Genomic DNA, 16,428 nt, shown 5'->3' with positions numbered 1-16,428 from the left:
TGAACTTATTAAGTACATACTATGTCCTTGTTATAATATTAATTTTGCATTGGGCATGTGGATACGTCGGGTACGTGAGAAAACTTGGTGATTTAATATTCCGTCCGCGGAACTCTCTGCCGTTGGTTCACCTGGAGATATAGAATTTGAATTTGAATTTTTGCAATAAGGTCCTTAATTGTAAATACCATAGAAAAGTTTATCATTAAGACATTGATTTTTACAGTTTTTATAATATACATTTTAGAAATCCAACGTTACGTTAAAACCTACATATTTGAATATACGTATGATATTGTGTGCATATTTGTTTAAAATGATAAAACTTAGACATTTTATAAGTATCAGATAAAATATATTTTTTACTGTCACTCGAAGGTGGATACATTTTGACTACTACATTTATATAAGTAACTACTGAATTCACAGTGTTTTGAATTCATTGGAAAAGCGGAGAGCGGAGATTCTTAACACTAAGTTTTCTGCCTACCCTGCTACATACGAGACAAAGCGCAGAAAAATTCAAATTGTAGAAAATAATATTTTAAATATTTCTTTAATATTACTATTTGAAATTTGTTATTTTTGGAGTAAGCCCGAACACGGTCATTTATTTATTTATTTTTTACTTTTATAAAAAAATATAAAAAATAATTGTATTTAGTAGTTATCTCTTAATGAAATTTTTGTCTTGGAAGGCACCGACTTCAAAAATAGCGGATTTTAAAAAGTAAAAAGATGTTCATTTCAATTTAATTTTATTAATTATTTGAATGTGATCACCTTACATACTAAGGGATACTAAGGGATTGTCTGGTTAAAATAAAAAAAAAATAGTAATCTATATAGGTATATAATTGACTAAAAAACATAAAAAAAATCTTCATCCCCTAAAATAACGTCTATCTAACTTTCGCCATTAAACAGCTAAAAACCTCGAGGGTAAAACTAATTTTCTGCTGAAGTACTTAGTCTTTGGTTCATTTGGCTTACCTTTACAGAACCTTAAATATATTTTGTCTAACAATTTTCAATGAAAATTCGGTTCTTTTTTGTTATTATTTAAGAATTTATATTTATATAATATATTCTCTCTTTCTTATTCAATGTAATTATATCTATATAAAATTAATTATTAATGTAATTCATCTAAAAAAGATTTAAAAAAAAATGTATCCCGAACACAGCAGGATAGGCAGAGGGAACCTAGTGTTAAGACACTCCGTTCCCCATTTTCTGCCAAATTATGGAGTCATTGCGAGTGGAGTGGCAGAACTCAACGCCGCGCTTAGCCTCGACACCAGAGCGAAGAAATGGAAATATAAACGTAAATAAATATTTCACTTCCTCGAGTGGGGATCGAACCTACAACCGTCGCGTTACAGTCACACCCTTGTGACCGCTTTTTATTTTTAGCAAAATATATAGCGTGTGGGGTGGCAGAACCCCTCTATAGCTTATCTATTTAGACAAAGGGGAAACCTTTTGAATATCAACATTCCTTCAAATGGCAATCCAACTCGCACAATCAGAGAACTTCAACGAACACAGAACTATCCATGAAGCAATTTAGAAACTTGTATGACATTGCGGAACCCACGCTCTGTCAATAAGTTAATTGAAACCAGACGTACATATCTAGATTTAGTACATTCAGCGGAGAACCGTTTGCCAAATTGAACGTAAAAACCCTTTCGGCCGATGCCTCCAAAATCATTTCAACAGATGTCCCCTTATTGTTCATTGGTTTTGTCGGTTTGTTCATGCGAATACTTTGGTTAATTGAAGACAAATATATCGTACAAGTTGCCGCTTGAAATATATTAAATTTCCGTCGTGCTCGCTAACGTCATGAGAGAGTGAGAGTCGTCGTCATTGAAAACCCCTGTTTTAGTGCCACAAATTAAAAAGATTCGATAATTTGAAAATATTTTCAAAATTATGCACTTTTTGAAAATATTTTCATATGAAAAATATCTATAATGGTAAATATATCTGGCATCTATAAGTACATGTCCGAGAAAGATAGGTTCACTTCAATTAAGTCATATTTTTTTTATTAAAACTATACGTAACTAACTATTTTTATTTGTACAAATATGACGCAATTTTTTTTTATATTGCTAATTAGATTTAGAATACAAGTAGAACCAAGTGAAAATTGTAGATTTATTTAGTAAATTCGATTTGACCTTGCGACGGGTCTAAATGATCAGCATCTGATTTCTTGCTCCAATGAATCCACTTTATTGGTTGAATCTTCGAGTTTCAACATTATATTGTAAACTTATTGAATTTTAAATAAAGTTGTAGTTTTATTTAAAATTTGCATTTATTTGTTCCTGTCTCTTTTTTATATTTATACTAGCGGACGCGCGCACCTTCTCCTGCTTATGCACCCTTAGAGTTGAATTCTAATAAATCACGAAACACGTGTTCAATTAATTATATATCTATTTGTATATTAAATTGGAAATTGAATTCCCAAATAGCACCACAAAAGAGACAACGCCCTAAACGAGCCACTGTATGTACAAGATAATTTTATTAAAAATATTTGCGGTTTTTTCTATTGTAATCACTAAAACGATACTAAATGTACATAAATGACTTGGAATTTTACAACTCTCGGTAGCTTCTGTACAAAAATTGTTTATACTCACTGATATGTAACATATTTGATATTTAATAAGATTGTCTTGTTACGTCACTAGGACCTACAGCATTGATTAATATTTTTTATAGATGTGCCTTTTTATTAGATTTTCCGATTTATATTATTACATGTTTCATTTGAAACGTAAAAAAACGTGTTTTTCCTAATTTTTTATTTTACCTACAGGTAAACGCAAAAGTTTTTAATAAAAAGTTATTTTTTCGCTTATTTACTATCATACAAGTTAGCTTGGATTAGACTAAGAAACGAAGTAGTTTTTAACATTATGGCATTTAATTTTAAGTTTTACTGGACACATTTTTGTTTTCTTTTATTTTCTTACATATAAAATGGTCTATTGTTCGAGTTCCACCACTCACTCTCGAAAAAAAACATTGCAATGTGGTTTTAAGAAATATGGACCTTCATATGGAATTGAAGTGTTGCGTGACTAAAACCAAAGATGAAGATGTAGAAAACTAGAAAACTGACGCTGTTTAATTAATCGAAAATGAAATGCCACTTCTGTTTGTTATCTCAATAAATATAAAGTAAAAGTGTAATTTTTTTATTTTTTGATGATTCCTCGTCAGCTGTATAAGCGGTGCATTCACCACCAGAAAGTTAAATGATTAACAAGAACTGACAGACTGAGCAAAATAAGAAGAATAGAGACTTGCAGATCTATACTTCTCTACTAAAGAAATAGAAGTGCAAATTAAAATGGCGGATGCAGAATACAAAAAACTTCCTATTGCAGAAAAAGGACAGGATCAGAGTATGTATATATTATATATATTGAAATTGTATTTAGTATAAGTAAAATATAAATAATTCATTATGCATCACTCTATTGGATTTAAAAGCACAATTATAATATTGTTACTGAAGTTTTCTCTGCTTTATTTATTAAAAAATACGGAACTCTAATAAAAAGATTTCGTAAATTTACAGTAAATCGTAATCATAATTACCATAAATAATATGTGTTAATCATACCATATTTAAAAGCTAATCAACGTCTCTGAGTGCTTTAAATAATAATAATCACTCAAAAACTAATACAAAAATATATAATTTTAGATTCAGAAGAACCTGCCACATACGGCTATGGAGTGCGACATTTCCAAGCTGCCCTTGTATTCCTCTGTCTTACCTTAGGTTACGCTACTCGAGCTCACTTAGGAGTAACTATAGTTGCTATGATAATGCCTACTAATAATATATCTCAAGTTAATAATACTGGAACTAGTATAATATTAAAAGAAAATATTACTTCTATAAGAGATGATAACGCAAATTTTACATTAGAAAATATAACCTCTACAATAGATTATGAAGAGTCAAGTGGTATATACAGGGTAAGTTGAGTATTTTGCTTACTGTTAACATATTAATATTATTATTTTTTTTCATTTCCTCGCTCTAGTAACGTGGCATACCTAGCGCGGCGTTAATATCCGCCACTCAACGGAAATGTCTCAATGCCAACCAATTGTCTTAACACTAGGTTTCCAGGCTCTCTCTACCAACCCTCTTATATGCGGACTGTAGTATGCATCTAAAAAATCTTTCCTATATGAGGAATAACATTTAAAAATCTTAATGATACCGCGTATATCATAAAAAATAATTACAATTCTTTTCCAGACATATGATTGGCCCAAATCAACTCAGGAAATGGTTCTTGGAGCGTTTTTCCTCGGCTATAGCGTCATGATGTTACCTATGGGTATCGTAAGCCAACGATGGGGTGGAAAGATACCACTTCAAATTGCTATGGCATTAAATGCTGTGTTAAGTTTCTTTTCACCGTGGCTTATTGCTTGGGTGAGTAATTACTACTTACTTCTTGAGGCTATAGGGTTGACTATGCGTTTTATATTCTAAAGAATTGTTGGATTTTTTATTATGGACGAATGAAAACATATTCGAAAGAACGCGGCACAGAGGCAGCATATGCAACGGTTTTCATTTTATTGTTCTGGTAATAAGTTATACACAGCACAGCATTGAGTTTCGCTACTTAACACGGAATATCTCGATAATATAATTCGGCGAAAAGTAGGGAATGGAGTGTCATAACACCAGGTTCTCTCTGCCTATGTTGCAATATACGGGACACAGCGTGAAGCTGATAAAACTTTTATCAACAAGTTTATGAAGTGAGAAATAGTCGTCAATAAAGTTACCTTCTTTTATAAAGAAAAAACAAAATGAATTAGTACACCAATAAAAATACTATAAAAAATGTTCTAACTTTATTTTTAGGGTGATTGGAAAGCACTATGTTCTATTCGAGTATTGCAAGGATGTTCTCAAGCTGGCCTTTACCCTGGGATTATGAGATTTGTTGCAAATTGGGTTCCTGTCAGTGAAAGAGCAAGTCTGTCCACTTACATATATACGGGTAAGGAGTTATACATCGTTTATACGTTTGTGAAGGCTTTCCGAGCTTCCTTAAACAACAACATGTAAACTCACCGTTTGTCATGGGCTGTGATGGCTTGCAACCACTTATCGCTGAGCCGGTCCGGAACGATGTTTGTTTTTGCAACAGATCAAAAGGAGTTTGCGATGAACGCTTGGAACGTATGCGCTCACGAATTCATGCTAAACGGATGTGTTTTGCTATGTGATATTTCTATTTTAACATAAATCAGGGAATAAAAATGCAATATTGTTCTTAATGAATTATTTCATTGTTAATTCAGAAAAATCTAAAATTCAAAGGTATATTAATAAATTAATACAAATTAATTTTAATATGCAAATTAGGTTTATGCAGCGAGGAAACACTAGTACGGGGCGTCTGTGGGGACGCCCTATCTGTGCGTTTCCTATCTGTGCCGTAGGTCTAACAAGGGTCGTTTCGAGTAAGCCTTTTATCGTATCCTCTTTAGGGAACCAATTCCGAAAAAACTTCCCTAGAAAATGTATATTAATAATAATCCCTCGAGTTAGAATCAAATATACACCCGTCGAGCTTACGGTCAGATACTGTAAAAATATAAAAGACTAGCGGACGCGCGCAGCTTCGCTTGCGTATTTAGGGGTGAATTCTAATAAACCATGAAACATGTGTTCAATGAAATATTTTTAAGAGTCTAAATTTCAAATTTTATAAAAATCGGTGGTGATTTAAAGATTTTTCCATACAAACTTTCAACCCCTTATTTGCACCCTTAGGGGGAGAATTCTAGAAAACGATGAAACACGTGTTCAATTAAATACTTTTAAAAATCTGAATTTAAAATTTTATAAAAATCGATGCCAATTTAATTTTTTTTTCTATACAAACTTTGAACCCCTATTTCACCCCTTTAGGGTTAAAATTTTTCAAAATCCCTTCTTAGTGGATGTCAAGATTACGAAAGTAAACCTTTGTCCAAATTTCACGTTTCTACGCACAGCGGTTACGGCTGTGCGTGCGTCTTACCTCAGTCAGTGAGGACAAGTCCTTTTATATATTAAAGATAAATGGTAACTTACTTTTTTGTGTTCTTACAGGTTCTGGGATCGGCTCGGTATTGGGCTTCCAATTAGCAGGAATTCTGGGTTTTAGTCGATATGGATGGCCGTCTTCATTTTGGGTTCTTGGAGTTCTTTGTTTCGTCACTTTCATTCTGTTTACAGTCTTTGGGACGACAACGCCTAAGGAGAACAAGTTTATATCTAAAGGGGAGAGGAATTTTATTATGGGAAAAATCAAAACTGAAATTACACATGTAAGTATACATACTTTTAAGAAGTTACTTGTATAGATGTTAAGAAATAAAGAAGCATAATAGCGCATAAGAGCAAAGTTAAGTTCCATCACTCTCTCATTATTTCAAATTGATGCAGGAAGAGGTTTCTACATCAATTTGAGATTTGATTACTCGTATTTTTTTTCCATTATTTTTCCATGCATTATTTGTCATTTATTTGTTTCAGCAGAAACCTGGAGTCCCCTGGAAAGCAATACTTACATCGGTACCAGCGTGGGCGACTTTCATTACGCACAGCACCAACGCGTTGTGCTTCGTGTTCCTTTTTATACAAGTGCCTACTTATATGAGTGCTATATTGCATGTAAATATACTCGATGTAAGTAAAGTGCTAGTTTTAAAAATCAAGCCTCCAAAAAGGTACAAACCAGTAAAAAAGGAACCTAGTAGTTGTGGCTTGTCCTATACGACCTCGTATGTGGTAGAACGTAAACATTAAAGTCATATTACATAGGGTGAACGAATTATTTTTATTTGCTCGTTCTGGCAAGACCTAATGTTAAGTTCTGAAATTTGGTGTTGCGTGGGGAACGCAGTGAGAAGCTAAAAATATATATTATTTTTATTTCAGAGTGGTATATTATCATCTTTACCTTATATAGCGGCTTTCTTCTCAGCGATTGCCTTTGGTTTCTTTTCGGATTTTTTCACAAACAGAAAACTTATTAGCTTAAGAAATGCTAGGAGATTGTCCAATTCAATCGGTGAGTTTTTCCATCATTTAAATTAGGTAACTTTTTCACTAAAAAAGTAGTTTACAATTATTTATATATTTATAGCTGTTGTAGCAGACCTGGGAAATAAAAATAATAAATTTTCCCGAGTGCAAATCAAAACTACAACCGTATAATTTACATTCAGTCGTTTTGCCGCTGTGCAACGATGAGCTTAATATTGAAAATTGGCGTAATGTTATTACCTTATCATTTTAAATTTCAATTATTGGGTAGTTTTAAAACATGATTCAGGAAAAAAAAAATGTTTTTCATAATATATAATAATTTCATTTTCCCGCACTGGCTATATAACGATTTTGAGTGTCTCACACTAAGTTTTCTTTGTCTGCTCTAAATATAATTAAAAAAAAATGTTCTAGCTTGCGTCATACCAGGATTATGTCTGGCATTGGTGTCGTACACACAAGACACTGCTCTAGCTGTAGTGTGCTTCATAGTGTCTATGACTGCCAATGCTGCTTTACACACTGGTTGGATGGTAAGATTTGTACTGTTTTAGTTTTACGCTTTTTCTTGCACATCTGGTATCTGGTAGGCAGGGAAAACCTGCATATCTAGTGCTGAGATACTCCGTTCTCCACATAATTCATTCAATTTTTGGGGCAAAATATGGTGGAACTCAACGACACACTTTGTCTTCTTTACCAGGACAAAAAAATGAAAAAAATATATTTTCCATACTCGCTGCATAGACGCTGTAGCACTGATTATTTATGTATTAACTGACTGTTAAATAATAAACATAACATAATATTAATTTAATAAGATAACGATGGTTATAAATTCTATTATTGTCAATTATTACGCAAATCTGTGTAATAATTGACAACAATTGGATTCCCTACCTTCTAATAATATAATATTTTATTAAAAATATTAATAAATGTATTTATTTTCAGGTCAATTATGTAGATCTTTCACCAAATTATAACGGAGCCCTAATGGCGACTGGCAACACTTTAACTGGGGTTCTCACATTAATACTTCCTATGGTAGTCTCGTATACAGTTACTGATGTGGTAAGTATTTATCTAGGCAGGTTAAATACGCAATGCCTGATGGAACCGTTGAACACTGTTTTACAAAACAATGGCCTCGATGACATACGTATTTGTACAAAAAATATCTTCACGCTTTAAGACAATCCATTCCACATTTTTTGAGATTTTTGGATCCCTATCACAACGAGAAAATAAAAAAGAGATCATCTACACGACAGGAAATAAAATCCATAAACATCGCACTTACAGTCATAAGTCGTCTTATACCTTTTACACCTACTCAATACAAGAAAAGCAAATTAAAATAAAATAATTAACACTAAATTTCCTTTGCCTACCCTGCGTGAAGCTGTTTTTTTTTATTTAATTGTATTTATACTATAACTAGCGGATGCTGGCAGCTTCGCCTGCTTATTTGCATCCTTAGGGGTGAATTTTTATAAACCGTGATATAAGTGTTCAATGAAATAATTATAAGAATCTAAATTTCAATATAAAAGTGTGTATGTCTTTATTTCAGACAAATATATTTCAATGGAGGATCGTTATGACGGTGATGGCCGCCATGACAATTATATGCAATCTCATATTCGTTATATTCATGTCAGCAGACGTACAGCCCTGGAATGAACCTGAAAGCTTAAATTCTAGTAAATATTATTGTTCTTTTTCTATTTTCTCACAGATAATATTTAAAGTAACTCTAATGACAAAATTAATTAGGAAAGTTCATTATTATATAAGAAGCCAGTAGTGGCGCAGGTGCACGGGCGTATTACTATAAATGTGACAGGTGGTGAGTTCGATTCCTACTCTAGAAAATTAAATTATTTAATATTTTCATTACCCTGCTATGTGTATCTGTCCAAAAAAAAAAATAGTGGATAGAGACAGAGACTTGACTGTAAACACGATAGTTGTAGGTTCAATTTTTCATGTAACAAAAAAAAGCGTGGCGACGATTCCTGCCTCTCCTGAAACTATTTTTTTAGCTTATAAAAGGCGGAAAAGAAATTAAGGTTGACTTTTTCCGGCGAACACTTAATTTTTCACTGTTTATTGGGCAACCTATAATTGTAAATGTAATGGTTCTCGGATGTATGATTATATTTTTTATTCCTCCTTCTAGTGGACAAAGCGCAGAGTTTTCTCCACACGCAATATCTCAAAAGAATGGGGACTTCTGCTTTGCATCACACTACATCTGGTTTAATTCCAATTATTCTATAAGCATGTTACAATTTTTCTTAATCATCATTTTCTTTTTAGTGCCAGAATCAATCAAATTAAGACCTGAAAAACAATCTCAAGAAACGGAAGTTGTGAAAAACTAGCTTAAATTTGTTTGTTATTTTATTAAAATACATGATGATATACAAATTTGCCCTTTATTTTTTGATAATGTTAAGAAGAGAAGAAACTGCTTAGCCCTCTACAGGTTTATCGTGCAGCTACCCATCGACTTACAGGAACGAGGTTATCGAATATCTAGAAGACAACCTACGTGATGTAACTCGATCGACGGATAAATATTTGGATTCATAAATGAAATAAAAAAATACAACCTAACTGTTGAGTCTGGATGTTTTTTTTGTAAATATAGCGGAACTAAACGCTAAAGCAAAGAAATGAAAATAATAATAAATATAGTCACATAAAAAAAATAAAAGCTTTTAATAAAAATTGCTTTAGAAAATAATCGCTAATGAAACTTTACAGGTGTAGCTACAAAATACAATTCTAACTTATTGTTACCGCAAACCAAGAAATAATATCTTTGAAATTTTGTGGAATAAAATGTTTATTAAACATATAATATTGCACTAACTTTACTTAATTATTAGTTTAACTGAAATTTATTTTATCCTAGTTTTATATTTAACTAGCGGACGCGCGCAGCTTCGCTTGCGTAATTAGGGGTGAATTCTAATAAACCACGAAAAGTGTTCAATGAAATATTTTTAAGAGTCTAAATTTCAAATTTTATAAAAATCGGTGGCGATTTAAAAAAAAAAACCATACAAATTTTCAACCCCTTATTTGCACCCTCAGGGGGTGAATTCTAGAAAACCATGAAACACATGTTCAATTAAATATTTTTAAAAGTCTAAATTAAAAATTTTATAATAATCGGTGGCGTTTTAAAGATTTTTCCATACAAACTTTCAACCCCTTATTTGCACCCTTAGGGGGAGAATTCTAGAAAACGATGAAACATTTGTTCAATTAAACACTTTTGAAAATCTAAATTTCAAATTTTATAAGAATCGGTGCCGATTTAATTTTTTTTCATTACAAACTTTCAACCCCTTTAGGGTTAAAATTTTTCAAAATCCCTTCTTAGTGGATGTCCAGATTACAAAAGTAAACTACTGTCCAAATTTCACATTTCTACGCACAGCGGTTACGGCTGTGCGTGCGTCTTACCTCAGTCAGTGAGGACAAGTCCTTTTATATATATAGAAGATTAGTTTTAACTGCAGCTTTGGTCCTGTAGTCAAATTGGAATGAAAGTATATGATGAGTTTTGTGGTTGAATAAAAACTCTGACTGTAAATCATTGAGTTCATCATCATCATCATCATAATCGACAGCCATCAGTTATCCACTGTTGGACATAGGCCTTCCCCAATTCTCGCCACCACACTCGATCTTCAGCTCTTCTTCTAAACAAAGAGTTACATTGAAGTAATTAGAGCTATATTGTTTTTATGTTACCGCCTACCTCAATAAATAGATTATCCAACACTATAAGATTTTTTGAATTCAAAGTAGTAAGACCAGCAGTTCCTGAAATTAAAGTGAGGGCAGAAGGCCGATGACAAATTGATGAAATTACCCTTTTTGAAGTCGGTTGAAAAAACAATATATACATTTATTATATAAGAAAATAAATATTATTAACATATTAGAACGTGTCCAGTCAAGTCGAAGCATTATACATATTTCCCACCCGAGGGTATTGTATGGAAAATGCATGAGACTAGCTGCAGGAGTTTAGAAATTCATATATACATTGAATTTACTTTATTGAATAAATATTGTTGTTCCCCATTATAATATATAAAAAATATATTTTATTTTAGACAAATCCCTACCAATAGAGAATCGTAATGACGGTAATGGCCGCTATGACAATTATATGTAATCTAATCTTCATTATCTTCATGTCTGCAGATGTACAGCCCTGGAATGATGCTGAAAGCTCAAATTATGGTAAATATTATTTATTTATTTTTTTATTAGTGGTTTTCATTCGTTTGTATGGATTTCATAAACCTTCACCAAAATTCGAGTCACTGCGTATTGCGGGCTCAGTTGCAACTCGAACGCCACGGTTTGTGTTACAGGAGCAAAAAATTCAAATTAGATTATAAGAAAAGAAGTTCATGATATCAATTAACATTTATTTTTTAAACTACATAATAAATTTATATAGATTTATATATTATACAAGTATTTATAATATAATTTATTAGATAACATTAATTAATAATTTATTTACTTAAAAAGCAAATGGGAACATACAATAACTTAATACTTTAAAAGTAACAAAAAGTAACAAATTAGTACTTAGCTTTATAATATCCGACTGACCACACGAGAAAAGGACTACCTTACTTAAACCCCACTGTTTATAGACCAAATCATAGACAAATGTGAATTGCTAACATTATATAAATTTTATTTTTAATCTAAAACATTAAAAATAAAATTTAATAGTAATATTCTTTTATTCTGCACAGCAGAGTAGCTAAATAGAACCTAGATATCTAATGGTTAAGGCACTCTTTTTAGAATTCTGGAGGTGTGACGTGATGAGTGGCGGAACTCGAAAATATTCAAAAAAAATTAATTCCTAAGATTAATCGAACCCACAACCATGGATTGGATGTGGTTACAAAACTGTATAACAATGACGTCATAGTTTTAAAGACCTTAACAAATAGACAAACTGATAACAAATAATGTTAGCAAATGCAATGAATGAATGAAGGTTAGTGATTGTTGATTATTATAAAGATTTTTTTAGCTACACTCTGCACGCACATAGCAGGGCAGGCAGAGGAAACCTAGAAACATAGTGATCAGATCTGGTCCCCATTCAGACACAAGGTGTATTGAATAAATGAAATTGAATCCAAGACCATAAACGTCCATTCTGATACATCTCATGTGCACCAAAATGGCAAATACCAGTATTTATTTTAACATTATATTATAGATAAGAAAAGATAAGATAATTTTACGTACATAAGAATAATAATCTATGGAAGGCGTCACAATCATTTGGTGCGTCTTTTTGAGGGAATTATATCTTATATACATAAATATGACTAACATTATATCATTTTATTGGCTTACTTAAATAATTAAACGGAGTAACAATACGGTTATTATTTTTAACTATATGTTTCTATTTGCTGGTTAAGTAATTAAATTGTTAATTATTGGTAATAATTTATATTATAAATACTTGTATAATATATAAATTTGTTAAGTAATTGTATAAATAATGGTTGATATCATAAACCTCTTTTCTTATAATTTTGTGTTGTATTACCCTCTATATTATATTTATTATCTATATTTATTTATTATATTTATCAGTATTATTATTAACACTAGAAGCGCCGCCGTCCCATTTTTGTCCCAAACGCAAGTTTGATTGTATATAACTTTTTTATTTGTTGATTTATGTTGATGAAATTTTTTTACTATTACCAATTTTACACCTTTATTTAATTAAAAATATAAATAATTTCATACCAGTCATACTTTTTGAAAAAAAATTAGATATACCTAGAACTGCCGCTGGGTCATTTTTGTCCCGCCATTATTATTTTATTATTTGAGGGTGTAATTTGACATATTTTCATGCCTCGGGGACGAGGTGGAGGTGAAAGGGCGATGCGGGGGCGGAAAAAAATTGAATAGTAGGTTTAGCAGTCAATGCCTAAGTTTTTAGTGTTCTGTAGGTTTTAAGGAAATAAAAAACCCTTATAAGATCATTTTTCTGTCCATCCGTCTGTCTGTGCCTTTATCTCAGGAATGCTTGGACAAATCGAGTTGATATTCATATGAGTATATGAATATCAACTATATGACGATCTACAATCCCTTGATTTCCTGAAAAAGCGCCCTTAAAAAAAGATATGACCATTTATATAGTAAAAAACGTGTATTTCAACACTATAAAGGGAATCAAATTAATAAGGTACTTTCAGTTAACTTAGAATTATGAAATTTGGCAGCTAGCATCTACATGTAGTACTAGTACAAGAAAAAATCTGAAAACTATACATTTATGTATAAATCTTAAAAAATAATAGCCTGAAAAGTAGGGTAAAATTGGTGTCAATACGAAATTTTGCCGCTAGTTCAAGTGAGGTATCAGATGAAGGGATGACTAAGTTAGGCTTGAATTTCAGAAAAACACTCGATACCAAATGTGGGCAATTGTAGGGTAGGTAGAGGGAACCTGGGAACCTAGTGCTATGCACTCCGCTGGCATTTTCCGCCGAATTCTGGAGGCATTACTATGCAATGTTATAAATCATCTGTGATGTGTCACTGATGAAGAATATATTAATGCATTACTTGGCCTAATAATAATATTAACTAATTTCAATAACTTAAAATTTTGTAAGAGTTATTCAGTTAGTTGTCACGACCTTAGAACGTATTTGAAATATTTGATTCTTTCTTTGTGTTTTGTTTTTTGTTACTTTTATGCTTGTTAAAGAATAAGAATTGATTATTAAAGATGGTCTACATATTTTACGCATTATTTTAATAATATTTTTTTTGTATTATACCAACAATCAACATAATAAGTAGAATGGGACAAATTTGTCACGACGGCGGTTCAAGGGGGGTCTCAATCTTCGGCACTTCTAGTGTTAATATAAATTTCATAACTTCTTTTACTTCTAGAATCTGAAATTGCTTTTTTAATTATTTATAATTAAATTTCTAAAGTCTATATTACCTTTAATTCTCACACGCGCACATAGAAGAGTAGAGAGAGGAAACCCGAAACCTATTGTTTTGATGTAATTTGATTTGATACCATTACCTATACATTAACGCCATGACTATAAAGTTTAAATGACATTACATTTGCTTGTTATTTTTTCACAGAACCAGAATTAATTGAACTGAGAGCTGCAGAACTAAATAAAAAAAATTAAAAGTGTGAAAAACTAGCTGAAAAAATAAAAATAAACTGTTACTTATTATATTTTTGTATTATTGCTATAGTATATTTTTTTCTAACTTCACGCTGTATGCCTATAAACTAAGTGTTAAGATTTTCCGTTCCCATTAAGACACTTACGTTCCACTCTTTATGCTTCGGATTCGGGAGCCATTGCGTGCTGAGTGGGGAAACTCAATGTCGTGCTTTGCCTCGACACTAATGCAAAGAAATTAAAATATTAAATATTTTTTTTTTTAAAAGAAAATTCTTAGCTGCCGTGCAGTGTAAGGTATAAGTGGTAAATTTTTGCAATAGGTAACATATCAATCAATATTATAATAATTTTAAAGATAAGATAATGTAAAAAAATAGACTATTTATTCTATAAGGATCTCAACATAAAAATCAAATAAATTTGAAATAAATGACTGATATAAATAAATACAGCTTCGGTATCGGGCATATATCAGAGAAAGCACAGTGTACCTACTTGATAATGAAAATAATTTACTTACCTGAGTGGAAATCAAACTCTGAACCGATGCGCGTACAGCCAGGCCTTAAATTGACAGAAAGATTGAAAGTATCTGAAAAGTCCATTCAATACTCGTATCTAGAATAGCCTGTTATGAACCACTGTAAAGTGTTTGTAACATGGTAAAGCTTATATATTCATTTATACAAATAACCGAGTTAAAATAAATACATTATATTACCGAATATTTGTTCAAATATTTTATTGTTCAAACAAATCTACGTTACTGACATGCCGATTGTCTGACGAAATATTGTGAAATCTACGTTTTGGAAGCTTTCTTTTTCGATTTTTTTTATACATTTTACATAACATACATAAATAATCAATAAATACATGTCCTATTTCATGAAAATACCATAATGTATCATATATACAATTGAACTTATTACATACAAATTTTCCTGAATTTCTATTGATTTATCATAAAGAGATATGATGTGAACCAAGGTTGTTAGCTGCTCGTGTCCATAGAGTGAAACGGGGATAGATGTCCCATCGGAATAGATGCCTCACATTCTAAAAAATCTGTTTACAAAAATAAAAATTGAGATTATGTTGTTTAAACATGATCTACCATTTCACTTCACTTCTTGAAAGTATAAAATGTCAAATATTTATTTCTCTCTGACTTTATAAGTAGAAATGGATTACATTTTTTTTATTTTATGGTGTTGATACATTGGAGCATAAGGGTGACTTTTAGGAGGCGATCATGGAATTTTATTTTAAAACTGATTTATGTGATAAACAGATTACTATATAAAAGTTGTTAAGGTCTAATTAAAAGAACTAACTTTGGATGAACTGTATATTAATCTACTTAGATTAATTTAAAATGAGTGCCCTGTATAAATATTTCAATTACTCGAATGGGGATGAAATCCACAACCAGTCTGTTTTACAGTCACAATTTGTGCCCCTGCGCCACGACTGGGCTCAATTTAAAAAAATGTAAAATAATTTCAATAAATTGATCCAAGCTACGTGGAGGCGATAACCATCTTAGGAATAGCTACTTCATAGAAATAGAAATAGCTACAGAAATAGGAACAGATAACTCATAGAAGTAGTTGGATTTTTGCTAAAACTCTAATTGATAAATTTTAAAAAGCTTTTAAAATTCAAAATAGATTCGAAAAATTTATTCATACATAATTTAAATTTATGAAAATAGAAAGTAATAAGTATAGTCTATCCCGATCTTACCTTATCTATATATTTTTTATATTGTTGTCATTCTTCTTTTTAGAAATAACATTGAGATTACATACATTCTTTAAAGCTGAAAAAGTGTTTTTTATTTCTGTAAAATAAAACATTTCCTGATAGATTTTACATAACATTATGTCATATATATGACCTTCTATAAAAAACCTAATTTCGGTATGTTTAAATCCAGTTCCTATGTGAAGAGTCAATAAAAAATACGATAATAATTATTTGCATATGATAGCGTTATTATATTACGTCTTAAATAGATGCGAAACAATTTGAATCTGATAAATTATTTCTTAGTGATAATTA

The 16,428-nt window shown here is 31.2% G+C and overlaps 1 protein-coding gene across 1 annotated transcript; it reads left to right on the top strand.

Moving 5' to 3' along the window:
* The first annotated feature begins 3,379 nt into the window (after nucleotides 1-3,379).
* Nucleotides 3,380-9,498, top strand: LOC146526426 (putative inorganic phosphate cotransporter). Its single transcript, XM_085207146.1, has 11 exons — nucleotides 3,380-3,434; nucleotides 3,740-4,017; nucleotides 4,307-4,486; nucleotides 4,928-5,066; nucleotides 6,167-6,384; nucleotides 6,596-6,745; nucleotides 6,998-7,130; nucleotides 7,523-7,641; nucleotides 8,063-8,182; nucleotides 8,685-8,814; nucleotides 9,434-9,498. Exons 1-11 carry the CDS (start codon nucleotides 3,380-3,382, stop codon nucleotides 9,496-9,498), a joined length of 1,587 nt encoding a protein of 528 aa, XP_085063272.1.
* Nucleotides 9,499-16,428: the final 6,930 nt, after the last annotated feature.

This window comes from Heliconius melpomene, unplaced genomic scaffold (assembly GCF_056956725.1).
Source record: "Heliconius melpomene rosina isolate 202511_hmr_F unplaced genomic scaffold, ASM5695672v1 ptg000042c, whole genome shotgun sequence".
Classification (NCBI taxonomy): Eukaryota; Metazoa; Arthropoda; class Insecta; order Lepidoptera; family Nymphalidae; genus Heliconius; species Heliconius melpomene.
Note: the sequence above shows the minus strand (reverse complement) of the source record. Positions and strands in the feature narration are given on the sequence as shown.

What these genes read in the sequence shown, in the direction of transcription:
- LOC146526426 (XM_085207146.1), top strand. Translation starts at nt 3,380, where the DNA reads ATGGCGGATGCAGAATACAAAAAACTTCCTATTGCAGAAAAAGGACAG. An exon ending in TCAAAACTGAAATTACACAT is followed by an intron (nt 6,385 to 6,595) that starts GTAAGTATACAT and finishes TTGTTTCAGCAG; the next exon opens with AAACCTGGAGTCCCCTGGAA. An exon ending in GAGATTGTCCAATTCAATCG is followed by an intron (nt 7,131 to 7,522) that starts GTGAGTTTTTCC and finishes AAAATGTTCTAG; the next exon opens with CTTGCGTCATACCAGGATTA.